Raw genomic sequence first — 26,174 nt, 5'->3', positions numbered from 1 at the left:
GCTTGTATTGCAACCGAAACGTCGTATTCTATTATTATTTGATTTTATTTTCTACGTGACTTTACCGAAAGAAACCAAAAGTAATTCTTGCAGTCACGAAAGCTTAGACTCTAGTTACACTAATATCAGTTCTACCTAACATTCTAGCAAAGCCAGTTGTATGATTAACTGTTAGAGCTTATGGCTGGACTCTTAAAATTGGGTTTAACTTATGGACGAAACTTTCAAAACCCTTGGGAATAGTGTTCTTATAAGGAATATATGTTTACAAGACGTCATTATTCCTTTCCTTAGCTCTTTAGTTCGAAAAAAATATATCAATGCATTTGCCATGGGTATAGCAAGGATGCCGAACTGTAAAAAGCACCTTACGTTTCGGACTATGGGAGTTTTGAGATCTTCAATGTATCGAGCAATTAATGTGGAACCCAAGATAGAGATGAAAAATATCAAGAGCGCCAAGAAGTGTGTCAGCAAAGTGTTCAAACCATGCTTGGTAATCTCAGCTGATCGTTTAATTCGACACTCAATGAAAATCTTTAAGTAGCTGTAGCTAATAAAAATAACCGGTAAGAAAAACAAGAACACCGTTAGCGCCGTCCCATATGCATTGTTAACCTTGAGGTCTGATTCAGCCAATACAATGACGCCCAGGTGATCACAAAATATCCCCTGGATTTTCCGATTTCCATCGCTGAAGTTTATCGTCCTGACGAGCAGCGCGAGTGTCATGCAAGCCGGCGTGGCAATTACCCAAATCAGCACCAAGACTCCGAGCGTCTTCTTGGCTGTGACGATGGTGTGGTAGCGCAGCGGGTGACAGATGGCCACGTAACGGTCAAAAGCCATGAGCGATAGCGTCAGCGACTCAAAATTGGCGAACACGTGAACGTAAAACATCTGCACGAGGCAAGACTCGTACAGGATTTTGGTGTCGCCCGTCAGCAGGATTTGCAGCTGCTTGGGCACGGAGCTGGTGCAGCCGATGATGTCGACCAACGCCATGTTTCCCAGTAACAAGTACATGGGCTTGTGCAGCTCGGGGCACATGAGCACCGCCACAAAGACCAGCAGGTTAGCTACAACTGTGATCACATAGAGCAGCAGGCAGAGGCCAAAGATGACCATCTGCACGGAGTACGAGGCTTCGAACGTGGAGAGGTAGAATGCCGAACTGCCGTTCTCCATTGCCGACGTCGAACGGCAACTGGTGATATAATTATATTCACATACAAATATTTATATTACAAAGCGCAGATGGCAGGGATGTTTAAAATAAAACCTACGGTTTTTTTTTACAATACTTTCAAGTTGCGTATGTTGGGGTAAAGTGTGGATACGCCTGCTTGGTTAGTTTGGAAGAGTAGGCCAAATGCCCTCTGGAGTTAAAAAACAACACGGTATATTAGCCTTCTTCACGTTATGAATGCAAATTGGAATTAAAACGATTAAATAAAGTGGGGGACGAGAGCAAGCAAAGGTTTGGATTGCTCACGGAAAAAAAAAAAATTACTGAAACGCAACGTAGCAACACATGGATGAGAAACAAAGCAAGGAGGGGTTTGCTCGGTATCACAGCGAGATAGAGGAACGCTTGGACTGAATAACCAACGCAGGTTAGAGACGTCATGTCCACTGCAAAGATGGATTGATGAAAATTGGCTTAGGTGCAAGAGATAAATTAATTTCGACATCGGACTGTTAGATTTGAAAACGGCTTGCAAAGTCGTTCATTCAGCAGTGCATGGATCATTCCTAATGATGAGGATTATGCCGAGTAAGGGTGTGTGTACCTTAATTGTATTTAAGTCAATTCACTCACCGTCAGCATTTTGATATGTAGCCAATTGATATGTAGCCAATCCAAATGGTTTTTATTCCACTTGCTAAGGCTTCACGGCGGTGAATTTCACAAACCAAAAAATCAAGCGCTTATTCAAATCTGATGACATGGACAATGATGCATTGAACATACATTTCTCAAAGTGAGTTTCTGACATTTTCCATAATTAAGCATATTATGAATATTTTTGATAAGTAATATGGTACATTTCACGTAAAATCAGACGTTGTTTTGGATACGTATTTTCTAGTCGTGTCACCGCATTTTATTGCAACGTATAAACGTAATCTTAATTCCAAAATCTGTAACGTTTAGCTTAGAAGGAGGCGAGCGAGTGTGACACAGAGTGCGAATTAAACACCCGCCAAAGCCCAGGTGTATAAACTCACCGTGGTGCCACTGGATGTCTGCAGCAGAGAGCTCAGTGCGCCACGCGCGAACCCCCTCTTTTATACGTTTCGGATATCACGTGTTCAATAACGCTCTCGTGGTTTCGTGCTCATTACGAACGTTCACATGGAGGGTTTGTGGCCAGGCGACTTCAAATTACAAGGGAATACTCTGCAGTCAGGCGTGGTGGGCTCAGCCAATTAGGTTGAAAATCACTTGGGTTGCCACGGATATTTCACATCAGTTGATTTTTTAACACGATCGAAGGTTGATTAATTAGGCGCGTTCTCAGCCGCTGTTGGCATTCAACTGCTGGATGAGGGCCTTTCCCACACCTTGTGAATCACCGTGGAGTTAGTTGACCTCGCTGACCAGCTGATCAGCACGGGTTGCGGGAAGGCAGAGAGTTTAGGCGTTGAAGAAGACGATTGTACAACCGTGTATTTTTCTGCACTGCGCTCTGCAGGCAACGTAGCCCCACCGCAGCCCTTCGCATCTGTTTTGTGTGCAGTGGTCACCCATCCAAGCACTATCACAAGCTCACCACTGCTTCGTTCGTTTCCAAGAAGTGATGAGTTGGATGCATTCTCGGTGAATTGGTCATAGGCACGTTGGGAGTGATTTTGGGGTTTAATCAATGTTTCCAAAAATCAGAATGAATACAGCTATGATTCTAGATTTGAAGCTTTCGTGACTGCAAGGAATCATCTTCTTAGGTTTTTTCGGTAAAGTCACGTAGAAAGTAAAATAAAATAAAAGTGTTGATACAGCTAATCTGGCTGTGACGGTCCCACCTGATGACGGAGACTTGTGTTGCCTCCGAAACGTCGTGATTTTTGTTTTTATTTTATTTTACTTTCTACGTGACTTTACCGAAAAAACCTAAGAAGACAGCTATGATTAATGACTGGTTCACCCACATGACCGAATCTGTTTTATGAAGTTTTACTCTACATGTTGCGAGTGGCTGTAAAATTCAGCAAAGGGACGATCGTGGTATATGGATGCGTTACAATCTGGAAAACCAAGCCATTCAGTGTTAATTCACTTTGAATATATATGCAACCAAATGCGTTACCCTTAAATGCTATTGATCATACATCATAATAGTAAAATAAAATATTTGTTGTTGTTAAATATTGCTTTCTGAAATTGAGTAAATATTACAACCCTTTGTCAATTCACGGCTGGATGAAATCCTCTTCATGCTACGCCAGTCATGGTGGTTGTTAAACCATACTTCACCATTTAAATAAAAAAAGTCACCTGGAATGCACCAGATCTTTTCCAATTCTGGGAAAAGTTAAGCAGGCGTCAGCTTGGAATGTGATGTGATTGTTAGTTGTGAAAGTCCTTTTTCGCCCCCGTCAAGCTGCCTACCGTGGCTTTCGAAGAGAATGCAGTACAGAAATTGTGGACTCCCATCTCTTCTATCTGTATGGGTTAGAGTGTTGCTCCTTTGCACGTGTGAGTTATCTCTGAGTGCTCCAGTTTCCTCCCACATGCACTTTAAAAGCTCGATTGAACCTGGAATGAAGCCAGGATCTCAGTCTCGAATAAATTGGGCACTCCAGGGGAGGTATTAGGTAACTACAGCCCCATCTCACTTTTTAACACTGACTATAAACTCCTCTCCAAGATCCTCGCACATTTAATGGAAAGGGCCTTTCCGATGACCATTGGCGAAGCGCAGACGGGACTTCTCAGAAACAGAGACTTGGCCAACAACGCGAAGGCCCTGGTCAATACAGTAGAAATACTCACAAATGACAATCTATCTGTCTATGCCCTTACCCTAGATGATGAAAAGGCTTTTGACAGGGTGGAGAGGACCTTCCTATTCCGGGTTATGGATACTTGTGGCATCCCTTCTTCATTCACTGACATATACAGACTATTACATGCTAACCAATCAGCTATGCTGGTCACGAATGGCTTGGCATCCACAATTTTTCAGCTAAAGCGTAGCCATGAGGCAGGGTTTCCCCCTTCCCCCCACTATTATTTACTTTGGCCTTGAAGCCCTTCAATGTGGGTATCCAGAGTCGCTAACAGATCTCAGCGGGTAAGTTGTGGAGCAGTGGAGAATACAATTTACTTGTACGCCGATGAGGTCCTCATCATCTTTATGGATCCAAAGACTTCAATCCCCGCCATTCTGGCTCTGGTGGGGGGAGGTACGGGAGAGCGTCGGTGTACAAGCTAAACGCAGCTAAATTGGAACTAACGCCCCTGTTCCCTACCTCCCCGAAACCCCAAGAGGGTTTGATGCCCCTTTGAAGTGGTGCCCAACCCACATCAATGCCTGGGAGTGACAATCCCCTCTTCTCTAACATCGCTCTTCAAATAGAACGTCCCCTCCTTGCTACAGGAGATTGTCACCTTACTCGTGCCCCTTTCTCTCCACAACAGAGCTCATCTGGTTAAAATGATGGCTCTCCCAAAACCCCTACGCCACTTACGAACGGTTCCTTCCCAGATGCCAAGACCCTTCTTTAAAAAAACTCCACTCACATATCTCCTTCATCTGGAACCATAAACTCGCGCAGATATATTTTATCACTCCCTTATCCTCCTTGTGAAGGCAAGTAGCATGGCTCTCCCTGACCTGTTCAAATACTGTAAAAGGTGGGAGGAGGGGTCTGTGAGTCCATGGTCCCTTTTTAAGAATTCCCTCTCATGGACCAAAGATATGCCCCTGAGCATCAAATCGGTGTGGACAGTTTCCTCTCCACTGGGGATATGTAGGGACAAAAATATTCCCCTCCCTACGCCCCTTCTTAGATTGTCCCTGCTATTGGATAACCCTCCGTTGAAAATTGGGGAAAGAAGATAAGTTGGCCCAGCTGGAAAGTGGCAGAACTGGAAAAAGTTGGTGACCTCCTGTCCGACGAAGGCAACTTGTTATCCTCTGGAACAGCTACAAGTAAGATACAACATTCCCCAGACACATTAATTTAGTAACCTACAGATAAAGGACGTCATCACCATAACCCCAAACAAGAACTTTGGCCATTCTGTATGCATGATAATAGACTGGCTAGAGACACGGAAAGTCAAATATAGACTAGCGGAGGCATACTACTTATGCCCGTGCATTATGCAGGATTAGCAGCATCCTGCATAATGCACGGGCATAAGTAGTACTAATCACATACCTGCATTTCCCATATCGCCTCCCTTTGATGCTGCTAATCCTGCATAATGCACGGGCATAAGTAGTACTAATAACATACCTGCATTTCCCATAAATATGCTATATTCCTCTTGATATGCAAATTCTTTTGTCAAGGCGCCCTTTCCCCCCCTTCCAACCCAGCTTAAATATATGCTCCAAGCATGGTGCTGTTTCATTCAGACGCTGTCGCCTCGACAGACCTGGTTTTCACCTGAAGACGGCTGCTTGCGTTGTGGCCGAAACGTCGTGAGAATTATTTTATTATATTTTATTTTTATTATTTTATTACTTCCCTTCTACGTGACTTTACCGAAAGAACCAAGAAGATGAATCCCTGCAGTCACGACAGCTTTAAATCGAAAAAGAATGAAGCAGAGTTATTTGCACACAAACATTATCATTGTAATATTTTTAAACTTATTTGTTTAATAATAGGAAACAATAAACGTGAGTTCTTAGAGAAAGATGCAATAAAATTGTACTTTACATTGGCGTGGTGACGCCTCGTCCCGTGCAGAGCCCACGGCCTCGCCTAGATTGGCAAGCCGGAGGAGGTGAGACATTGGCAGGCTGCGGGCTGGGCCGCGACCCCTGCCCCCCACCATCCCCCCGCCCTCGCCAGAATAATACTATGTAAGCGCTTTAATGCTATTAAATTAATATCTAAGGACTTTATAGCAGTAACTGCACGCATTGGGTTGGGGGGGGGGGGGGACATGACACTGAAGAGAAATCGGCAGAGTGATGTGTTATTTATTCCATGTTAAACGCGTAAAATAAAATGTCCCCCGTGAGCTGGAGCGAACGCGCATCACTTGGCAGGGTCCGCCCCCCCCCCCCCCCCCAGGCAATTGTCGACAGTTGGTACGGTCGATGTTGCGCAATAAGCAAATAATTAAAATACGAATGCTCACGAATTCGTTAATTAAACGACTTTAAAGTTTACGGACATGAAAACGGAATAGCCTATTCCCACCACGGGGCTTAGGGCGTGCCAGCTGACAAATTATTTCGTTCTTAAACCCTACCATCCGAGAGCCAAATCCCCCGCAAGCGCGCGCGAAGACTTTTATATATAGCAAAAAAATTGAAAAAAGAAAGATCAAAATATATTTGATTTTATTATTTTTGAGATGACAAATATGGGGTCCGAATGTCGGTTTTGAATCAATTAGGTCAACCCAAGTATATGAAGCACTCAATTATGTTGTTTATGATATTAGTAATAGGTGAAGATAATGAAACTAGATTTTTTTTTAGGAAAATACCATGATTTTCACTTTTTCAGGATTTAGGAGCAATTTTAGTGTTGATAATAATTGATGTTTAATTAAATAAAAAATCGTGTTGGAGATTTTGTTTGACTTCGTTAGGAGATTTACCTGATACTAGCATGAGCGTCATCAGCTCAGTCCAGTTTGTTAGATATTTCCTATGCGCACAATGAACCGTGAAAAAGTTGTTGTACTCGTGCTTTTTCAGCCCCTGCTGGACAAGATACCCACGCAATGCTGCCAGTTTGGGTTGCAAGAAGCAAAGCTGCATCTGCTCTTTCGCTCCGGCATCATTTCCCAAACATCCGAGTAGCACGGTTGGCTACATATGGTGCGAATGAAGTTCAAAATACATACCTCATGTAAAGCAGATCAATATTTCACCCACCTCCCCTCTGAGGTTTCAATGACCTCATCCCATTACCTCTTTCCATGTTGACTGCATATATTTTTGGGGGGTGCTCTTGAGTAACCTGGTTCTTCACAACAACCACATGACTAATGGATGCCTGATGCAGGCCTGCTAAGCGTAAAATACAGGTTTTATCTGCATTTGTGTTTCAAAATACGTTGCAATTGCCATCGATCTGCAGCGTCTCGTATCTTCATTTCTAATGTACAACACACGTATAACCGGCCGAAGGAAATGTATTTCCAATGCTTGTCCCCGAGCATTTTTATTTTGTTTTTCAAAATTCAACAACAGTGAGACCGATTCGTTTCAAAGGCACTTTTAATATAATTGTTCAATCGTTATTTTACCAATACATGCAAGCATACGTAAGCGACATCAGACGTTTAAAATGGGGAGATTCTTTAACACCGAAATGATCAATTTAAGCTGATATAGGTGTATGGTGCTGCTTCTAGGTTACCTCGGCCTAAAATTATTACCCAACAGTGTGTCCAGATGAGCATGCAAAAGATGGTAAACCCTAAAGCGACCATACTGATCCACGTCTATGATGTCTGCGACAAGTACATCACATTTTCTCAATATAGAAATTCGCAATTCATTCATATTTGTAGTACGAGTAACTCTCGATTACCTGTAGCAGTAAAACACGCCAAAGTCTAGGTGGTGTTCTCACCACTCGTCTACACATCTAAACTATAGCTCCATAGAATGTTAAAACAGCCGAATATTCATTGTTCAGTTTTATAAAAAAAAATCTGTGTCAGCAATTTTTTTTACGAATTCATCTGAAATCTACAAATACAGTAATATATCTAAAAAGCTTTACGATGTACGATGAAAACTTAAAAATTATCCGACAAATATTAATTTTATTTTTCCAATGAATTTTTTTCATATAATTACAATAATATCACTCTTTGGTTCTTTCGATAAAGTCACGTAGAAAATCAAATCAAATAATAATAGAATACGACGTTTTGGTTGCAACACAAGCAACCGTCATCAGGTAAGAATGAATGATAAAACACAGACACGGAAACAACACAGGCAGACACATATGCAGAGAGAGACACACACAAAACACACACCAAGACAAACAGAAGGACAACGACTCTGTGCCGAGGCCTTAAATAGAGAGAGGGGGCGAGGGGCCGGGGCAGAGAGAGGACTGGGGAGGCTGACAAACGAGGGGACAAGGAGGGAACAGTGTGGAATTCCTAACCAGTGGCCGGAGGAGAGAATGGTTTCGAGCAAGAAAATCGAAAGTTTGAGAAAGCAAATTTAGTAAAATTAAGAAGTGTAATGCAATGCAACACAGAGGCTTGGTTAACACACAGTTAATGCATAACCTGGTTGATTAACGTTCTCCCAAAGATTGCTAAATTAGAAGTAAAGTGTGAGTTGTGAGTAGACCCTCCCCCTAACATGTGTGTCTACCTATGTTGTTGCTGTGTTTGTGTATGTCTCTCTCTGCATGTTGTTTGCCTGTGCTGTTTCCGTGTCGGTGTTTTACCATTCATTCTTAGCCGATGATGGTTGCTTGTATTGCAACCGAAACGTCGTATTCTATTATGATTTGATTTTAATTTTGTACGTGACTTCACCGAAAGAAACCAAAAGTAATTCTTGCAGTCACGAAAGCTTAGACTCTAGTTACAATAATATCAGTTCTACCTAACATTTTAGCAAAGCCAGTGGTATGATCAACTGTTATTTAACTTATGGCTGGACTCTTAAAATTGGGTTTAACTTATGGATGAAACTTTCAAAAACCTTGGGAACAGTGTTCTTATAAGGAATATATGTTTACAGGACGTCATTATTCCTTTCCTTAGCTCTTTAGTGCGAAAAAAATATATCAATGCATTTGCCATGGGTATAGCAAGGATGCCAAACTGTAAAAAGCACCTTACGTTTCGGACTATGGGAGTTTTGAAATCTTTAATGTATCGAGGAATGAATGTGGAACCCAAGACAGAGATGAAAAATATCAAGAGCGCCAAGAAGTGTGTCAGCAAAGTGTTCAAACCATGCTTGGTAATCTCAGCTGATCGTTTAATTCGACACTCAATGAAAATCTTTAAGTAGCTGTAGCTAATAAAAATAAGCGGTAAGAAAAACAAGAACACCGTTAGCGCCGTCCCATATGCATTGTTAACCTTGATGTCTGATTCAGCCAATACAACGACGCCCATGTGATCACATAATATCCCCTGGATTTTCCGATTGTCATCGCTGAAGTTTAGCCGCGTGACGAGCAGTGCGAGTGTCATGCAAGCCGACGTGGCAATTACCCAAATCAGCACCAAGACTCCGAGCGTCTTCTTGGCTGTGACGATGGTGTGGTAGCGCAGCGGGTGACAGATGGCCACGTAACGGTCAAAAGCCATGAGCGATAGCGTCAGCGACTCGAGATTGGCGAACACGTGAACGTAAAACATCTGCACGAGGCAAGACTCGTACAGGATTTTGGTGTCGCCCGTCAGCAGGATTTGCAGCTGCTTGGGCACGGAGCTGGTGCAGCCGATGATGTCGGCCAACGCCATGTTTCCCAGGAACAAGTACATGGGCTTGTGCAGCTCGGGGCACATAAGCACCGCCACGAAGACCAGCAGGTTAGCTACAACTGTGATCACATAGAGCAGCAGGCAGAGGCCAAAGATGACCATCTGCACGGAGTACGAGGCTTCGAACGTGGAGAGGTAGAATGCCGAACTGCCGTTCTCCATTGCCGACGCCGAACCACAACTGGTGATAGAATTATATTCACATACAAATATTTATATTAGAAAGCGCAGATGGCAGGGATGTTTAAAATAAAAGCTATGATTTTTTTACAATACTTTCAGGTTGCGGATGTTGGGGTAAAGTGTGGGTACTCCTGTTTGGTTAGTTTGGAAGAGTAGGCCAAATGCCCTCTAGAGTTAAAAGACAACACGGTATATTAGCCTTGTTCGCGTAATGAAGCAAATTGGAATCAAAACGATTAAATAAAGTGGGGGACGAGAGCAAGCAAAGGTTTGGAGTGCTCACGGAAAAAGAAATAATTACTGAAACGCAACGTAGCTAGACACGGATGAGAAACAAAGCAAGGAGGGGTTTGCTCGGTATCACAGCGAGATAAAGGAACGCTTGGACTGAATAACCAACGCAGGTTAGAGACGTCATGTCCACTGAAAAGATGGATTGATGAAAATTGGCTCAGGTGCAAGAGCTAAATTAATTTCGACATCAGACTGTTAGATTTGAACACGGCTTGCAAAGTCGTTCATTCAGCAGTGCATGGGTCATTCCTAATGATGAGGATTATGCCGAGTAAGGGTGTGTGTACCTTAATTGTATTTAAGTCAATTCACTCACCGTCAGCATTTTGTTATGTAGTCTCATGCAGAAACGTTGCCAATCCAAATGGGTTTTCTTCTACTTGCTAAAGCTTCACGGCAGTGAATTTCACAAAACAAAAAAATAATCGCTTATTCAAATCTGATGACATAGACAATGATGCATTGAACATGCAATACTCAAAGTGAGTTTGGATACGTATTTTATAGCCGTGACACCGCATTTTATTGCAACGTAAAAACGCAAACTTAATTCCAGAATCTGTAACGTTTAGCTTAGAAGGAGGCGATGAGTGTGACAGACAGTGCGAATTAAACACCCGCCCAAGCCCAGGTGTATAAACTCACCGTGGTGCCACTGGATGTCTGCAGCAGAGAGCTCAGTGCGCCGCGCGCGATCCCCCTCTTTTATACGTTTTGGGTATCACGTGTTCAATAACGCTCTCGTGGTTCCGTGGTCACGTGTCTCTCATTACCAACATTCACATGAAGGGTTTGTGGCCAGGCGACTTCAAATTACAAGGGAATACTCTGCAGTCAGGTGTGGTGGCGCTCAGCCAATTAGGATGAAAATCACTTGGGTTGCCACGGATATTTCACATCAGTTGATTTTTTAACACGATCGAAGGTTGATTAATTAGGCGCACTCTTAGCCGCTGTTGGCATTCAACTGCTGGATGAGGGCCTTTCTCACACCTTGTGAGTCATCGTGGAGTTATTTGACCTCGCTGACTAGCTGGTCAACGCGGGTTGCGGGAAGGCAGAGAGTTTAGGCGTTAAAGCAGATGATTGTACAACCGTGTATTTTTCTGCACTGCTCTCTGCAGGCAACGTAGCCCCACCGCAGCCCTTCGCATCTGTTTTGTGTGCGGTGGTCACCCATCCATGCACTATCACAAGCTCTCCACTGCTTCGTTCGTTTCCAAGAAGTGATGAGTTGGATGCATTCTCGGTGAATTGGTCATAGGCACGTTGGGAGTGATTTTGGGGTTTAATCAATGTTTGCAAAAATCATAATGAATACAGCTATGATTAATGACTGGTTCACACACATGACCGAATCTGTTTATAAAGTTTATCTCTACATGTTGCGAGTGGCTGTAAAATTCAGCAAAGGGACGATCGTGGTATATGGATGCGTTACAATCTGGAAATCCAAGCCATTCAGTGTTTATTCACTTTGAATTTATATGCAACCAAATGCTATTGATCATAAATCATCATAGTAAAATAAAGTATTTGTTGTTGTTAAATATTGCTTTCTGAAATTGACTAAATATTACAACCCTTTGTCAATTCACGGCTGGATGAAATCCTCTTCATGCCACGCCAGTCATGGTGGTTGTTTAACCATACTTCACCATTTAAATTAAAAAGTCGCCTGGAATTCACCAGATCTTTTCCAATTCTGGGAAAACTTAAGCAGGCGTCAGCTTGGAATGTGATGTGATTGTTAGTTGTGAAACTCCTTTCTCGTCCCCGTCAAGGTGCCTACCGTGGCTTTCGAAGAGAATGAAGTACAACAATTGTGGACTCCCATCTCTTCTATCTGTATGGGTTAGATTGTTGCTCCTTTGCACGTGTGAGTTATCTTTGAGTGCTCCAGTTTCCTCCCACATGCACTTTAAAATCTCGATTGAACCTGGAATGAAGCCAGGATCTCAGTCTCGTATAAATTGGGCACTCCAGCGGATGAATTAGGTAACAACAGCCCCATCTCACTTTTTAACACGGACTATAAACTCCTCTCCAAGATCCTCGCACATTTAATGGAAAGGGCCTTTCCGATGACCATTGGCGAAGCGCAGACGGGACTACTCAGGAACAGAGACTTGGCCAACAACGCGAAGGCCCTTGTCAATACAGTAGAAATACCCACAAATGACAATCGATCTGTCTATGCCCTTACCCTAGATGATGAAAAGGCTTTTGACAGGGTGGAGAGGACCTTCCTATTCCGGTTTATGGATACATGTGGCATCCCTTCTTCATTCACTGACATATACAGACTATTACATGCTAACCAATCAGCTATGCTGGTCACGAATGGCTTGGCATCCCCAATTTTTCAGCTAAAGCGTAGCCATGAGGCAGGGTTTCCCCCTTCCCCCCACTATTATTTACTTTGGCCTTGGAGCCCTTCAATGTGGGTATCCAGAGTCGCTACCATATCTCAGGGGTAAGTTGTGGAGCAATGGAGAATACAATTTACTTGTACGCCGATGATGTCCTCATCACCTTTAAGGATCCAAAGACTTCAATCCCCGCCATTCTGGCTCTGGTGGGGGGAAGTACGGGAGAGCGTCGGGGTACAAGCTATACGCAGCTAAATTGGAACTAACACCCCTGTTCCCTACCTCCCCGAAACCCCCAGAGGGTTTGATGCCCCTTTGAAGTGGTGCCAAACCCACATCAATGCCTGGGAGTGACAATCCTCTCTTTTCTAACATCGCTCTTCAAATATAACGTCCCCTCCTTGCTACAGGAGATTGTCACCTTACTCGTGCCCCTTTCTCTCCACAACAGAGCTCATCTGGTTAAAATGATGGCTCTCCCAAAACCCCTACGCCACTTACGAACGGTTCCTTCCTAGATGCCAAGACCCTTCTTTAAAAAAAACTCCACTCACATATCTCCTTCATCTGGAACCATAAACTCGCGCAGATATATTTTATCACCCCCTTACCCTCCTTGCGAAGGCAGGTAGCATGGCTCTCCCTGACCTGTTCAAATACTGCAAAAGGTGGGAGGAGGGGTCTGTGAGTCCATGGTCCCTTTCTAAGAATTCCCTCTCATGGACCAAAGATATGCCCCTGAGCATCAAATCGGTGTGGACAGTTTCCTCTCCACTGGGGATATGTAGGGACAAAAATATTCCCCTCCCTACGCCCCTTCTTAGATTGTCCCTGCTATTAGATAACCCTCCGTTGAAAATTGGGGAAAGGAAATAAGTTAGCCCAGCTGGAAAGTGGCAGGACTGGAAAAAGTTGGTGACCTCCTGTCCGAAGAAGGCAACTTGTTATCCTTTGGAACAGCTACAAGCAAGATACAACATTCCCCAGACACATTTATTTAGTAACCTACAGATCAAGGACGTCATCACCAAAACCCCAGACAAGAACTTTGGCCATTATGTATGCATGATAATAGACTGGTTAGAGACACGGAAAGTCAATATAGTGCATCGTGGACGGCGAGGGATTTCAGACTAGAACTACCACTAGAAAACTCTGGAATAAACTTCTGGGCCAAGATATCCCCCAGCGTAAATTGATCCAAATCTGGCGGGCCCCTTTTTCTGGCCCAAGATCGCTACTACTAAATCTCATCCAATTCAAATTTATGCACGGCACCTATTTGACCAATGAGAAAAGAACCAAGTTCATAGACGCCTCTCCAGACTGCCCTCGATGCCCTCCTCGCACGGTTCAGATGTACCTTCATGCCTTTTGGTCATATATATAAATTTGACTCAGATATAAGGAACGTCTTTTTTACAATATCTGTGGTACTAAACAGCTCCTCAATTGAATTAACCCTGTGGGGTCTGAAACCAAACGGTGTATCAAAACACCAGTAGGCATTACCGTCAATAATTTTTGCATAACCATGCCATTGAAATCGCTCACAGAAATTACTGCAATTCAATCATAACATATAACAAGGCTGTAAAACAAGGCTAACTTAAGGCCGTGTGCATACTCGTGTGTAAGGCTTGTTGAATTTCTTTCGTATCGTACACAGCCAATCATGCTAATCGGAGGTGCACTGGTTATACGCTGATTGTAGCAGCATTATCGTGCCAACATTATATAGTGCCTCATGATATTTAACATTTCAAATAATCACCGCCAATACCACTATCATAATGTTAACTAAACATTACTGTTACGTTTATCTGGCGGCTTTGGGAGCGAGGGGATGCCGGATTTTCACGTAATAATTTCAAATAGCTTATTTTTGCACATTCTTGTACATTGTAGGGGTGTTTTATATTTGTTTACGAAATGAAATGGGCATAATAAACATATAAATAGACAAAAATAAATATCCTACTTTAAAAGTTACCGTATTTACTGTGCCGTACTTACCACTGCAATCTCGAAGACTCCGCATGGGGTGATGTACATACGTGCAGTATTTTCTTTGTTTCATTTGTATGTAGTGTAAAATGCACTGTATATATCATATTTAACACCGACATCAAGCACACCTAGTCTTTTGTCACGCACATGGCGCCGATCACCGGATTGGTTGCGGCCTTCGGAACGGTTTTGCCGGTTTCGCCGGATCGGCCTGGGACCTCCGGATAATGTTGGAAGCTGGATTATTGCGCGGTCTCAGATAATTATTGATGATCAACTGTAGATGACAATCTAACCGATGATTAGGCAGATTTACGTTCGATTGCAGGAAGGTCTAAAGGGGTGCTGGCCCATAGGAACACGGGAATCCGAGCTCGAACCAACGGCGCTCACCGCTCCCACGAACAGCGCACACCATCACCAAGGAGTACACTCTCACCGTGCAATTGCTCACCGTGGGATGTGTAACACTTCCCAACTTGTAGAGCGTATGTCCAGTCCGGTGGCTACACATTGATTGTTTAAAAATAAAGAAAATCATTCAATTCAGGTGTCAACGCGTGCACAACAAATGGACTCGGAGACTTCTTGCAGGTAGGTTTCTTTTAATTTGGTATTCAAGCTCGAACCTCAGCTCATGTACGCAAAAAGTAACACTTTTACTTTAATCTTGATTTACTTTAGCCCGTTTCTGCCTGCCTCGCGGATTGGCGGCACCTTCACCGCTGTGAATCTGATGTTGGTTTCTAGCCAAAATCACGGCGTGAGAGGGCAGGGCCTGCGGCGTGTTCACCTGCTCGGGGAAGTATTGAGCTCTCGTCAACACTTCTGGCTTGGGGATGCAGCTTGTAGTATCCTGAATAATATTATAATAGAGTGGGGGGGGAGGTGGATTCTTTTCCGACTCTTGACACCATGTGCCACACATGCTCGCCTGGTATATTATTATGTTGGTGCGAGGGGGCTTTTACGTTACCAAAGTACAGCGAAATCCATTGGTGGTGAGAGTGGAGTAATGGATTGTGAAGTCGTGAGGAGTTGCGGTGACGGATCGGCGGGGAAGTTGATAATGGATGGTTAAGTGACAATGGATGGTTAAGTGACAATGGATGGCGAGGGACGGCGCGGTGGATGAGGGTGAGTATGTAGTGGGGGTATGTAGAACAGTTGGAAGAAAGCGTTAGAAATGGGAGCATGGGCAGACAGGCTAGAGCATGGGTCGGTAACCAGGAGAACGAGAAGAGGAATAAGTTCGAATTCGGTGGAAAAAAAACCTCAATATTTCAATGCATGTAAATACGAGACGGTCCTTCAATAGAAAACTTCACGAAACAGCCCTTAAAGAGCCGTATGTGGCTGCTGAGCCACGGGTTGTCGACCCCTGGGCTAGAGGGAGGCCGTTTTTCATAATCCTCTTGCGACCGTGTTCACCCTGACAATACCGTTGCTGAGCATCGATTAGGTGTAACGTACACTCCTTACACACAAAGTGCTTGCCACAAATGAACCACAACACCTTTGCTGATCTCGTCAAGGAGCATCAACCATCATCATCACAGTCATCTTTGCAACAGCGGCTTCTGGCTAACCGTCCAACAAAGGAAGTCACCGCATTGCACGCTTTCAGATGCCCTTCGGCGGCCGTCTAGATCGCTCTTCCGTCTGATATTTGGAAGCCAGTGGAGCTATGCACTGTTAAATTTAGATTTAAATAGCATTTCTTTACAACTGATTTTTGTGTTAAGTTTGTTGTCCTATCCCCCGCAGCTCCGATTAGCACGGTTGGCTACGTACTGTGCGAAATAAGTTCAACACACATACATACCAAAGAGTGCCACAGGCAGCACCAGAGAGTTCAGTCGTTGCTTCGCCAGTCTTCTGTTGACGCTGTAAACCAGCTTCTATGAGGGTTTGGAAGGCAACGATCTGTTCGAAATCCGGCTCGTTCGGGAGGCAGTTGGGGGTCGATAATGGGGGGAAAGTCTGGCAAGCACGGCACGATCCATCAGCTTGGAGGTGGAGGACAAGACATATTAGTTTGCTTGGTAGCTGGAGGGAGAGTCGTGTGGCTTTCTGGATGATCGACTGAGCAGTGTTAGCCAGGGACTGGCCCAGCACCTGTCGACACAACCATTAGCAAAATGGCATAACATAGCAGAGCCGTCGCATCCATGGACAGGGTGGGAACGTGTCAGAGGAAGGAGAGGATGCAAGTAGGGATTAGTTGAGAGGGGCCATGGAAGGTTGTAGGAGGGGCATGGAGAGAGAGTGAAGGGGAGACAATATGCAGGTTGACGAGTCTGGGAGCTGCACTTATCAATAATGAGAGCCATTCCCCGTGTGTTGAGCCTCTGTATTCCTTCTTGCACATCCATAACTATCGTTGCTGCAGGTCGTCTTGCTACAATCATGAATCAATAATGCATTCTCATTTTACAAATAGATATTCGAAGTGATTTGTGCTGCGTGTTTCTTGGGACATGAATCCTCGTCCTTAATTGGAAACGATGCATTGTTAATATATGTGTAAACTGATACCTTATTCTCAAAATGATCCCGTGTGTATTGTATTGAAAAAGGCACTTATACAGCATCACATACATATATAGTACAAGATAATGTACTCCGTAGTACTGCTGCAGAGAATGCCAGAGTGCCTCACAATCATTCTACAGGCGGTATCCGGTTTACCACAGTCAATTTTACGACTAGATTACGACGTTGCAATAATGCCACCACGGATCAATTTATGACGCATCTTCTGACATGACTGAACATATTTGAACAGTTTGGTTATCGATGCGATTTGGCGTGGAACTTTTGTTATTCTCCAGTGTGTTTTTGTGAAAATTTTTTTACATCTTAATCCTGATAAATATGGCTGTTAAAAGGAAAGACACATCGGCATGTGGTGTTTTTCCTTGTTTCTACTCTTCTATTGGAAACGCCATTGTGTGGTAAACGCGGGGACCGCCTGTATATCAGAAAGAAAAAAAAACCGTCACCTGCCTGGATTCCTGTCTACCTGGCTGGCACGTAGCGAAGTGCGTTTGGCCGGAGGTGACATCACAGCACGAGGACGTCACCGACATTCCTAAGCGTCACGCCCCCCGGTCACGCCTCCGCAACCCGTCCGAATGCGATCGAGGAAGAGAGAAGAGGGAGGTGTGGGAGGGAGACAGAGGACGCAGGAAGAGACGGAGGGGAGAGAGGCAGGCAGGAGACCGTGAAAAGGCGTACATTGGAGAGGAAAGGAAAAAAACGAAGAAAGAGGAGAGCGAGAGAGATAACTGGGAGAGAGACAAGGGGCAGGGAAATGGGTGAGATACGGTGGGTTGAATTCAGAGGAAGGGAGGGGTAGAAGAGGGGATAGGAATATAGAAATACTAGCATAAGTACCCGGCGTTGCCCGGGTGAAAAATATATTTCTTAATAACCTTACATATATATACACAGATGGGCTGCTACCCCCCCCCCCCAGCCACGATCTCCTGGGCCGCTGTGCAGTAATATGTACGGCCTATAGTGTGGTGGGGTGTCGAGGCCTAGTATCGTGCAGAGCCTCCAGCCTCGCCTAAATTGCCCATCCGGCTGAGGCTGGGTACAGGGGCCGTTACCCCCCCCCCCCCCCCGCGCTACAATAATACCGTCTAATCGCTATAATTTTATTATCTACCGACCCTATAATAGTAATTGCACACATTGTGGTGGGTGGGGGAGTGAAGAGGACGTGAAACTTTGATGAATTTACCTCAGAGTCGCGTGTTAATGCGTGCGCATATTTTTTACGGGAATTAAAAATGGCGTCCACCCCGCAGCGAATGCGTCGCTACCCGTTGCCAGGGGCAACCACCGTCCAATGAAACTGCGTATGGTCCGGCGACACACAGACAAACAGACACACACACAGACAGACACACACACAGACAGACAGACGGACAGACAGACAGATTTGCGATTTTATATATATAGATAATCAGAGGGGGAAATCTAGAAACATTGCCTTATATAGTACAGAAAAGGCTTTAACAGGTGGAGAGAGACAGGGCTTGAGATAACATTAAAAGTGTTGCTGGCCGGTCACGTCCAAAGGACGTGTGGGTTGCCAGTAGCAATTAAAACATCCATAATAACAGATACAAATCCATAACAATACAAAAATACACACAAAGCCATTGTCCATAATGGCAACAAAAAATTGAGCCAACTCAAATCACGTAAAATTTTACATTTCAATGAAAATATTTGATTGTGCCAGTATTCACGGGGGTATTGTTTTATTCATTTCCATATTGCACAATAACTCAAAATGCTATATTTAAGCAACTGGAATGGTTTCTTATATAAATATATTTCATGTATATTGACCTTATTTCGCACTGTACGTAGCCAACCGTGCGAATCGGAGGTTCCGGGGAAGGACAACAAACTAAACACAAAAATCGGTTCATATTGGCAATGGAAATCTACTTAATTCTGCGTGAACAAAATATATTCCAACCATTCTCAAAGAGATAAATGAAAACCTACCAATAGCATTCGGTTTTGGATAGTTTTTCATTCATATTCTATCATACTTCACGCTGGTCAGTGTAGGTTGGTGAAGGGGAGAGGGTGATGGTTAGGGCAGGACTGGTTCCGACATCACTTGCCACTTATGTTAGCCCTAGCTGGGAATTGAACTCCGGTCACCGGGTTCATAGCGCATCGTGATACCCACTCAAGGAATTACTCCAGAATCAGAATATTTATACTGCAGGGATGAGCTATACAGCTCTTTTTCAGAGTAGTATAGTATGGGGCAGGTCAGAGCGTTACAACAACAAACGATCACTCCATGTACAATAAAACGAAACTTATTTTAGCAGGTAAAGTCCACTCCGCTATTAGCTTATTTTTCAGAAGCGACCTGCCTACAAATGATAGCGCAACAAAGTGTCTTATAGGGAAATCTATAGCAGTCAAATAATTTTAACGCATGTTTCTCAATGCAGAGGGAAACACCGGGGGACCCGGAGAAAAACATATATGCGACCAGGGGGAGAACATGCAAAATCCAAATATACACCAACCTACACCAATGTAAGTTTAAATGAAAAGAAAATGCACACACTTTGTTTTAGTTTCTGGACCAATGTGATTTGATATTTGAAGAATTCAGCGACTGAAAAATATGTATTCTCAGTTTATAATTTATATTAAAATGTATTTATAGTACCTATGTGTTTATTTTATGCGATACAAATATAACATAACAGCAGGCAGGAAGTTTAAATCAACTTAACTTCAGTATCATGTATTGACTACTATTGATTAGTAACTACATATGGTATTAGTGCCATACCTATAGAACACAGGCTATCACCGAGATGCTATATGTTTACACTTTGTTAGCTATACAGATCGGTCTTGTCTGCTGGGTGGGTGCAATGTTACCGTGTGATTTGCCCCAATCATATAATTTACTGGTACGTTTTTTGTTTTAATCAAATGTGGCTCATCACGACCGTTAAACGTCCACCGTGATGCAGACAGTGTGCTTATTGTGTGGCGAATACACTCGCCGCAGAATGAACCACTAATTTTATATCTATCTTTATTTTACCAGGTAAGGTCCACTGAGCTATGTAGCTCTTTTTTCAGAAGCGACCTGGCTATCACAAATGATAGCCCGACGAAGTGGCGTATTATCACGTGGAAATGTATAGCAGCCAAATAACACTTAAACGCCGTAATGTTGATTCTAAACGTGGAGGGAAAAAAAAACCGGAGGACCCAGAAAAAAAATCCACGCGACCATGGGGAGAGGGATAACGCAAACTGGTCTCGCACCACGTACCTCTGCAAATGCGAAACCGCTCGCCTACGTCACCATGCCGGCGAACGCCGTGAAACTGGGGACCGGCCGTGATTGTGATTGTTCACGATAAAGTACAACAAAATCAAACATTGTCACCCCTGGTCAATGACTCAAATTAACCCTGGCCTAAGTTCTGCCGCTGCGTTCCGTGTGGACGTGAGCCTTGGGGAGCGACTGTTTCAAACACCTGAGCATCGCCTCCCTCAGCTCCCTGGTGCGGAACACGTAAATCGTGACGTTGGCGATGGGGATGATGAAGATGGCGAACTGGGAGGCGCACCTCGCGTTCCGCACCTGCGGACCGTGGAAGTCCTTGACGAGGCGCGGGAGGAGGATGGTGACAAAGAGCGAGGTGAAGACCACGGCGAGCACGAGGAAGTGAGTGGTCAGCGTGGACGCGGACTTCTTGCGGAAGTCGCCGCTCGACCTCTTCAACTCGAGGATGATTTTGAAGTAGGTGACGCCGATCGCGCAGAGCGGCACGCCGATGAACACCGCGGTGAGCGCGAGGCCGTACAGGTCGTTGATCCGCGTGTCCGAGATGGATAGCCGCGATATGCCCATGCTGTCGCAGTAAATGCCCTGAATTTGCCGATCGTCCCCCGCGAACTTTAGCGGCACCACGAGCGCGGTGGCGACCGACACGGCGGCGACTACAGCGACGTTCGTCGTCAGGGTCGCGACCGCCGCGCGCCCGGCCGTGACGATGGCGTGGTAGCGCAGCGGGCGGCAGATGGCCACGTAGCGGTCGACGGACATCGCGGCGAGCGTGAGGACTTCGCTGTGCACGAAGAAGTGCACCCAAAACATCTGCACGACGCAGGACGTGTACGCGACGCGGCCGTCGCCCGTCAACAGGATGTGCAGCTGCCTGGGCACGCTGCTCACGCAGGCGATCACGTCGGCCACCATGAGGTTGCACAGGAAGATGTTCATGGGCTTGCGCAGGTGCGCGCAGGCCACCACCGTGGCGAGCACCAACAGGTTGGCCACAACTGTGAGGATGAACATGGGCAGGCAGAGGCTGAAGATGAGCAGCTGGACACCGTGGGGAGCCTCGAAGGTTGCGAGATAAACGACGTCGCTGCCGTTGTCCATGGTCGACGTTTAACGCTGGGGGGCAGAGAGAGAGAGAAAGGTTCGAGGCGCAGCCCTGCAATTGCTCGGCCACGTCACTGCTGGCGGAAGGGCCCTCTGCGAGAGGGGGCTCTAGTGGGCTCCTTTAAATGGTATTTCTCGCACCTCCGATGAGCACGGTGGGCTACATGCCGTGCGAAAAAGTCCAACATACATGCATGCATGTGTATGTTGGCTCCTCTTTCACGCTGGTCAGCGGTGTTAATTTAAACAAGTGGTTCTCAGCCTCGACTGCAGTCTTGCACCCCTCGGGTTCTCAACCGGAAAAAAACATGGAAACGTTAATACATACATAGGGTTTCATTTGTGTCTCGATGATTTACCTTCTAAAAAACAAATCTGGCCATGTCTCGCACCCCCAGAAAGGACATCTCGCCCCCCCCCCTCCCCAGGGGGTGCGTGCACGCCAGGTGAAGGGCCACTGGTTTAAACCCTGCTCTGATGGTACAAATCTTGAAGCACGTTGTGCTCACTGCTGGATGAAATGTAGCCAATTGCTGACATTGTATTTCAAAGCGTGTATCTGATAAACAGATTAAAATGTGTGCTGCATAAATATTTCATGTTAATTAGCACTAAATTGCAATTATAGTGGATTGATATACTGGTTTGTAAATGACAGGAAATTATTGTAAAATGTGAATGCACGACGATCTCTTCACTCCATGGCGTGGTCTATCTAGCTACATCACTGACAAGCATTTTGGTTTTTCTCATCGATAAACACTTAAAAAATGCAACACGAGCATCGCTTAATAACAGGTCAGATGAGCTTCCCATCATTGCACCTCATTACTCAATTAAAATGCAAATTAGATATTCTCGTTCGAAATGAGACAACAATCAACCTTACTATATAAAGGTATATGTATATACAACGATCCCCTATATAGCCTTAACAGACTGCTGGGGCAAGTGCTGTTAGCGAGCACCTATGAAGGCCGGCACGGCACACGAGGGAGTGGATGGCCAGCACCACGCCCGGCCGCCTTTGTCTCCCCAGTAGCGATGCTCACACACCGCACCAGGTTCTCATTTGAGGATGAGTCGAGCTAGGGGAGGCTCAGGATCGGTTCAGATAATCGTCACAGGTGTTGGCCGTGAGTGGGAATCAAACTGGGGTCGCCAGGTTTAAAGTGCAGTGTGCTAACCGCGACACCACCGCTCCCTATGTATATACACACTCACAGACACACTTACCGTACCTTGCCGTGGTGTCGGCAAATGTTTTCCCGGCAAATGCTGGCCACGCTTTTATACATTTCAGGCCGTCACGTGGACCCTGGAAGGTAATCGTAGAGGCGCTGTGATTGCGCAAGAACTCGTCAGATGATCATTCCGGGAGCCAGACCTTTGCACTTCATTAGCAACACCAACGCCAATTATTGGCACTTATGAGCCTGCCGATCGGCGTTTAATTTACGGGTTTTCACACCCCACCCCTCCCGTTATTTTTTGTTATAAACTTTATGAAGATGTTAATAAAGAAGGCTGCAAAGTTAAAGCTCAAGATAAATATGAGCAATACAAAAAATGAAGGGTCCAAGTTTGCTCATCAATATTGGTGGACATCTGTTTAGCCCAGTGGTTATTAACCTTTACTGCAGCCTTGCCTCAATCGTTAAAAAAAATCATTATGTTAATAAATACGTAGGTTTGATGAAACAAAGTAAGTTGTACTTACGTGCCCGTGCTTAATTTGCGTTTCGATGATTTACCTTCTGAAAACATCTGGCCACGTCTCACACCCCCAGACAGGGCATCTCGCACCCCCAGGGGGGTGCATGCACCCCAGGTAAAGCACCCATCGGAGTAATGTGTACCTAGGGGCAGTTATTGAAGGCAGACTGGCGTGATAAATGATGACATCAAGTAGTGGACGTAATAATGAAAAGCGATAGACCGAATATGCCTGAAGATACATTTTAATCGTTGTACCGTCACCTGCTGCGAAACGGCTCGGTAAACGGGGATATTGTCAAAGAAGAAGAAAACATTACACGAGCTGACAATTGTTCAAAGAAGCGTGGAGGAGAGGCTTGTACTCGGAGCGACAGGAAGCGGATCAGGTTCGAGCAAACGGAAATAACAAGAAGAGGCATTTTTGTTCTAATTCGGTAAAAAAAAAAACAAGTCAATATTTTCAAGAGCCGCCGCCAATGCGTTGCGGTGAATGCGAGACGGTGGTGGTCCTTAATAAATGACCGTCACGAAGCAGCAGTCCCTTAAAAAGAGCCGCAGGTTGCCCGACCCCTGGTTTAGAGGCGTCGTGTTGAGTGTTTGAGAACGCAGTGGGCTTGGGCAAACAGCGTCGCCAGAAGTGGTGATGGAGTGGCAGCCCACAAGTAGCCAACTTGCTCCAGTGAACGTCCATTGCAGAGATGGAACGACGAATCGGCTTGTGCGTGTTGCATCACAAGCCCATGAGAGATAACCACTTGGAGAGGCGTTCATCCAGCAGTGGATAGAACATGGATGATGAGTGTCTTAATCTCCACACCGCCTCTGTGCATCCCAGCAGTATCAACTGGTCCACCAGAGATCGCTGATCGGTAGAACGCGTGTGATGGAATCAAATGTGGGTACCCCCCCTCCCCCATAACGCGTATAGGCAACCAATAGACATTGTGGGTGCCAACCAGTCATGTTAACAGGCATGTGGTGTCATGGTGAGTACGCTGTGCTTGTAATTCAGAGGGTCGCGTCGGTTTGATTTCACTTTTCGGCGTGGCAGTTAAAACGACGTTGCAAGTTTCGTTGATGCCTTTCTGCCAGCACCGCCTCTTTGTCTACCCAGCGGTCCAAATGGGTTCACCAGAGTCTGGCTATCAGCCATGGCACTTGTGCACTGTGGATATCGCCACCTCTGACAAGACGTCTGGCCCAGCGTGCTCTCGCTGGGGGTCGACAACCTTTTGTAAAGACGAAGAGTCACATGCTATGTTTGGTTTCTTGTCTTTCGCCAAAATAGTTCCGTGAGCCGCATCACACGCAGAGCTGCCTGTACACAAACACGGCAGTGGGTATGCAGCAGACGACAACAGTACATTCTGATTTGAATAAACAAATTAGGTGATGGAATAAACTGCGTAAAATCCCTCCCCCCCCCCTAGTTATTATTTAGCAACACAGTTTGACTATTGTACATTTTGTTGTCACCAACACCTTCCACTGTGACCCATTCCCTGCCACATTTAATAAATTATCTTCACATTAAAGTTTTTTTTTTTTTTAAACCGGCTGCCCACAAGCGGACAGCCAAAGAGCCGCATGTGGCTCCGGAGCCACATGCCGCATGCAGCTCTGGAGCTGCAGGTTGCCGACCCCTGCTCACGCCAGCAGTGGTGTGAGCGAGTCATTTGCAAGGCTGCGCCTTTACCTTGACGTAGACATTTTGCAGGAGCCTTTCCTAATCTCGCCTGGTACGCAGGAGGTCGTGGGTTCGATCCCGACCCTGACGCCTGCTGCTGTGTATTTAGAGTTTGCGTGTCTCTCCCCGTGGTCGCGAGGATTTTGCTCCGGGTCCTCCGGTTTTTTCCTCCACATTTAGAATCAACATAACCACGCGTTCAGAGTATTTGGCTGCTGTAAATTTCCATGCGAGAAGCCACTTCGTTGAGCGATCATTTGTGATCGCCAGGTCGCTTCTGAAAAAGAGTTGCATAGCTCGGTGGGGCCTTGCCTGGTAACATTTAAATAGTTTGGATGAGTTACTCGCACTTGTGCTCCTGCGGTAGAAATAATTATACACATTGTTTTACTGGAGCAGTGTCTCCCTTGTGTAATAAAGGACTCTTTCACTGTGTCTGTCTCCGTTGTCCTTTATTTGGGTTCATACAACTTTGCCCCACACGGCCCTCGCTCAGAGCCTTCCGCTTGGCAGCTTGACAGCTGCCGTCGCTCACGTAGCCTTTTCTCCCCGCTCCCGATGCAGCTCCGCTGCTGGCTTCCCTCTTAGCCTTTCCGCCTTTGTGCAGTCTCTCAGCTGCTCTCGCTGCAGCCCCACCGCTGCTCTCCGTCTCCCCCGTGCCCGGACACCGCTGGCCAACGGTGCCGAGTCCCGTCCTGTGGCGATCGCGCCACTCTCCACCCTCTGCCCTGCGTGGCCTCCTCCTGTCTTTATTCTTACACTCTCCTCCCGTCTCTTCCGGTTACCGCCCGTAAGAACTTACCCCTCTCCCCCACGTGACCTAACCCCTCCCCCCATTACGTCATATCCGCGAGGCCGTTTACGCCCGCATTACACTTGTAAAAGAATGTGACAGGCCCAGATCTCTCCACGAAGAAAGGATAATATCTGCGTTGTTGAACATTTATTTGGTTCCGCCATTGTCTTGTTAGCCATCGTCTATTCTATTGGGTTTTACATTTGATGTCTGAGGATCTGTAATGCAGTGATATTTTCGGGGAAGACTGGGATAATTCAGTAATGGGGTGACCCATTTTTATCAGTTTCCCAAACAAAATCCAATATTTCAGTGACGTCTACATGAAGTCCGTTTACATTGTATTCCCCTTTATGTTTTAGAATACCGATAAAATAAAATAAATTAGTTGAGAATAAAAACACAACTGAAACGACAGGAAAAAAAATAATCACAATTGTGGGATCCACAATCTCACTGCCGCAGAAGCTCATGTGCAGTGC

The 26,174-nt window shown here is 45.3% G+C and overlaps 3 protein-coding genes across 4 annotated transcripts; all 3 read right to left on the bottom strand.

The window, feature by feature from the left end:
• Positions 1-204: 204 nt before the first annotated feature.
• LOC144734485 (putative olfactory receptor 7A2) lies at positions 205-1,189 on the bottom strand. Its single transcript, XM_078616701.1, has one exon. The coding sequence runs from the start codon at positions 1,186-1,188 to the stop codon at positions 205-207; it is 984 nt and encodes a 327-aa protein (XP_078472827.1). The 5' UTR covers position 1,189.
• Positions 1,190-7,400: 6,211 nt separating this feature from the next.
• Positions 7,401-10,867, bottom strand: LOC144734471 (putative olfactory receptor 7A2). The gene is made up of 3 exons (XM_078616671.1): positions 10,793-10,867; positions 10,464-10,536; positions 7,401-9,851 (listed from the first exon to the last, which is right to left on the bottom strand). The coding sequence occupies exon 3, from the start codon at positions 9,830-9,832 to the stop codon at positions 8,849-8,851; it is 984 nt and encodes a 327-aa protein (XP_078472797.1). The 5' UTR covers positions 9,833-9,851; positions 10,464-10,536; positions 10,793-10,867; the 3' UTR covers positions 7,401-8,848.
• A 7,161-nt stretch (positions 10,868-18,028) lies between these two features.
• Positions 18,029-25,660, bottom strand: LOC144734456 (olfactory receptor 1M1-like). Of its 2 annotated transcripts, XM_078616647.1 has the most exons (3): positions 24,906-25,660; positions 22,732-24,527; positions 18,029-21,502 (listed from the first exon to the last, which is right to left on the bottom strand). In XM_078616647.1, exon 3 carries the CDS (start codon positions 21,485-21,487, stop codon positions 20,516-20,518), a length of 972 nt encoding a protein of 323 aa, XP_078472773.1. In that variant the 5' UTR covers positions 21,488-21,502; positions 22,732-24,527; positions 24,906-25,660; the 3' UTR covers positions 18,029-20,515. The 2 variants fall into 2 exon arrangements, with proteins under 2 accessions (XP_078472773.1, XP_078472774.1); XM_078616648.1 differs by having other exon boundaries at positions 22,727-25,660.
• Between the last annotated feature and the right edge of the window lie 514 nt (positions 25,661-26,174).

Source organism: Lampetra planeri, chromosome 51, assembly GCF_965212315.1.
Source record: "Lampetra planeri chromosome 51, kcLamPlan1.2.h2, whole genome shotgun sequence".
NCBI lineage: Eukaryota > Metazoa > Chordata > Hyperoartia > Petromyzontiformes > Petromyzontidae > Lampetra > Lampetra planeri.
The sequence above is the reverse complement of the archived record's forward strand: the minus strand, read 5'-3'. Positions and strand labels throughout refer to the sequence as shown.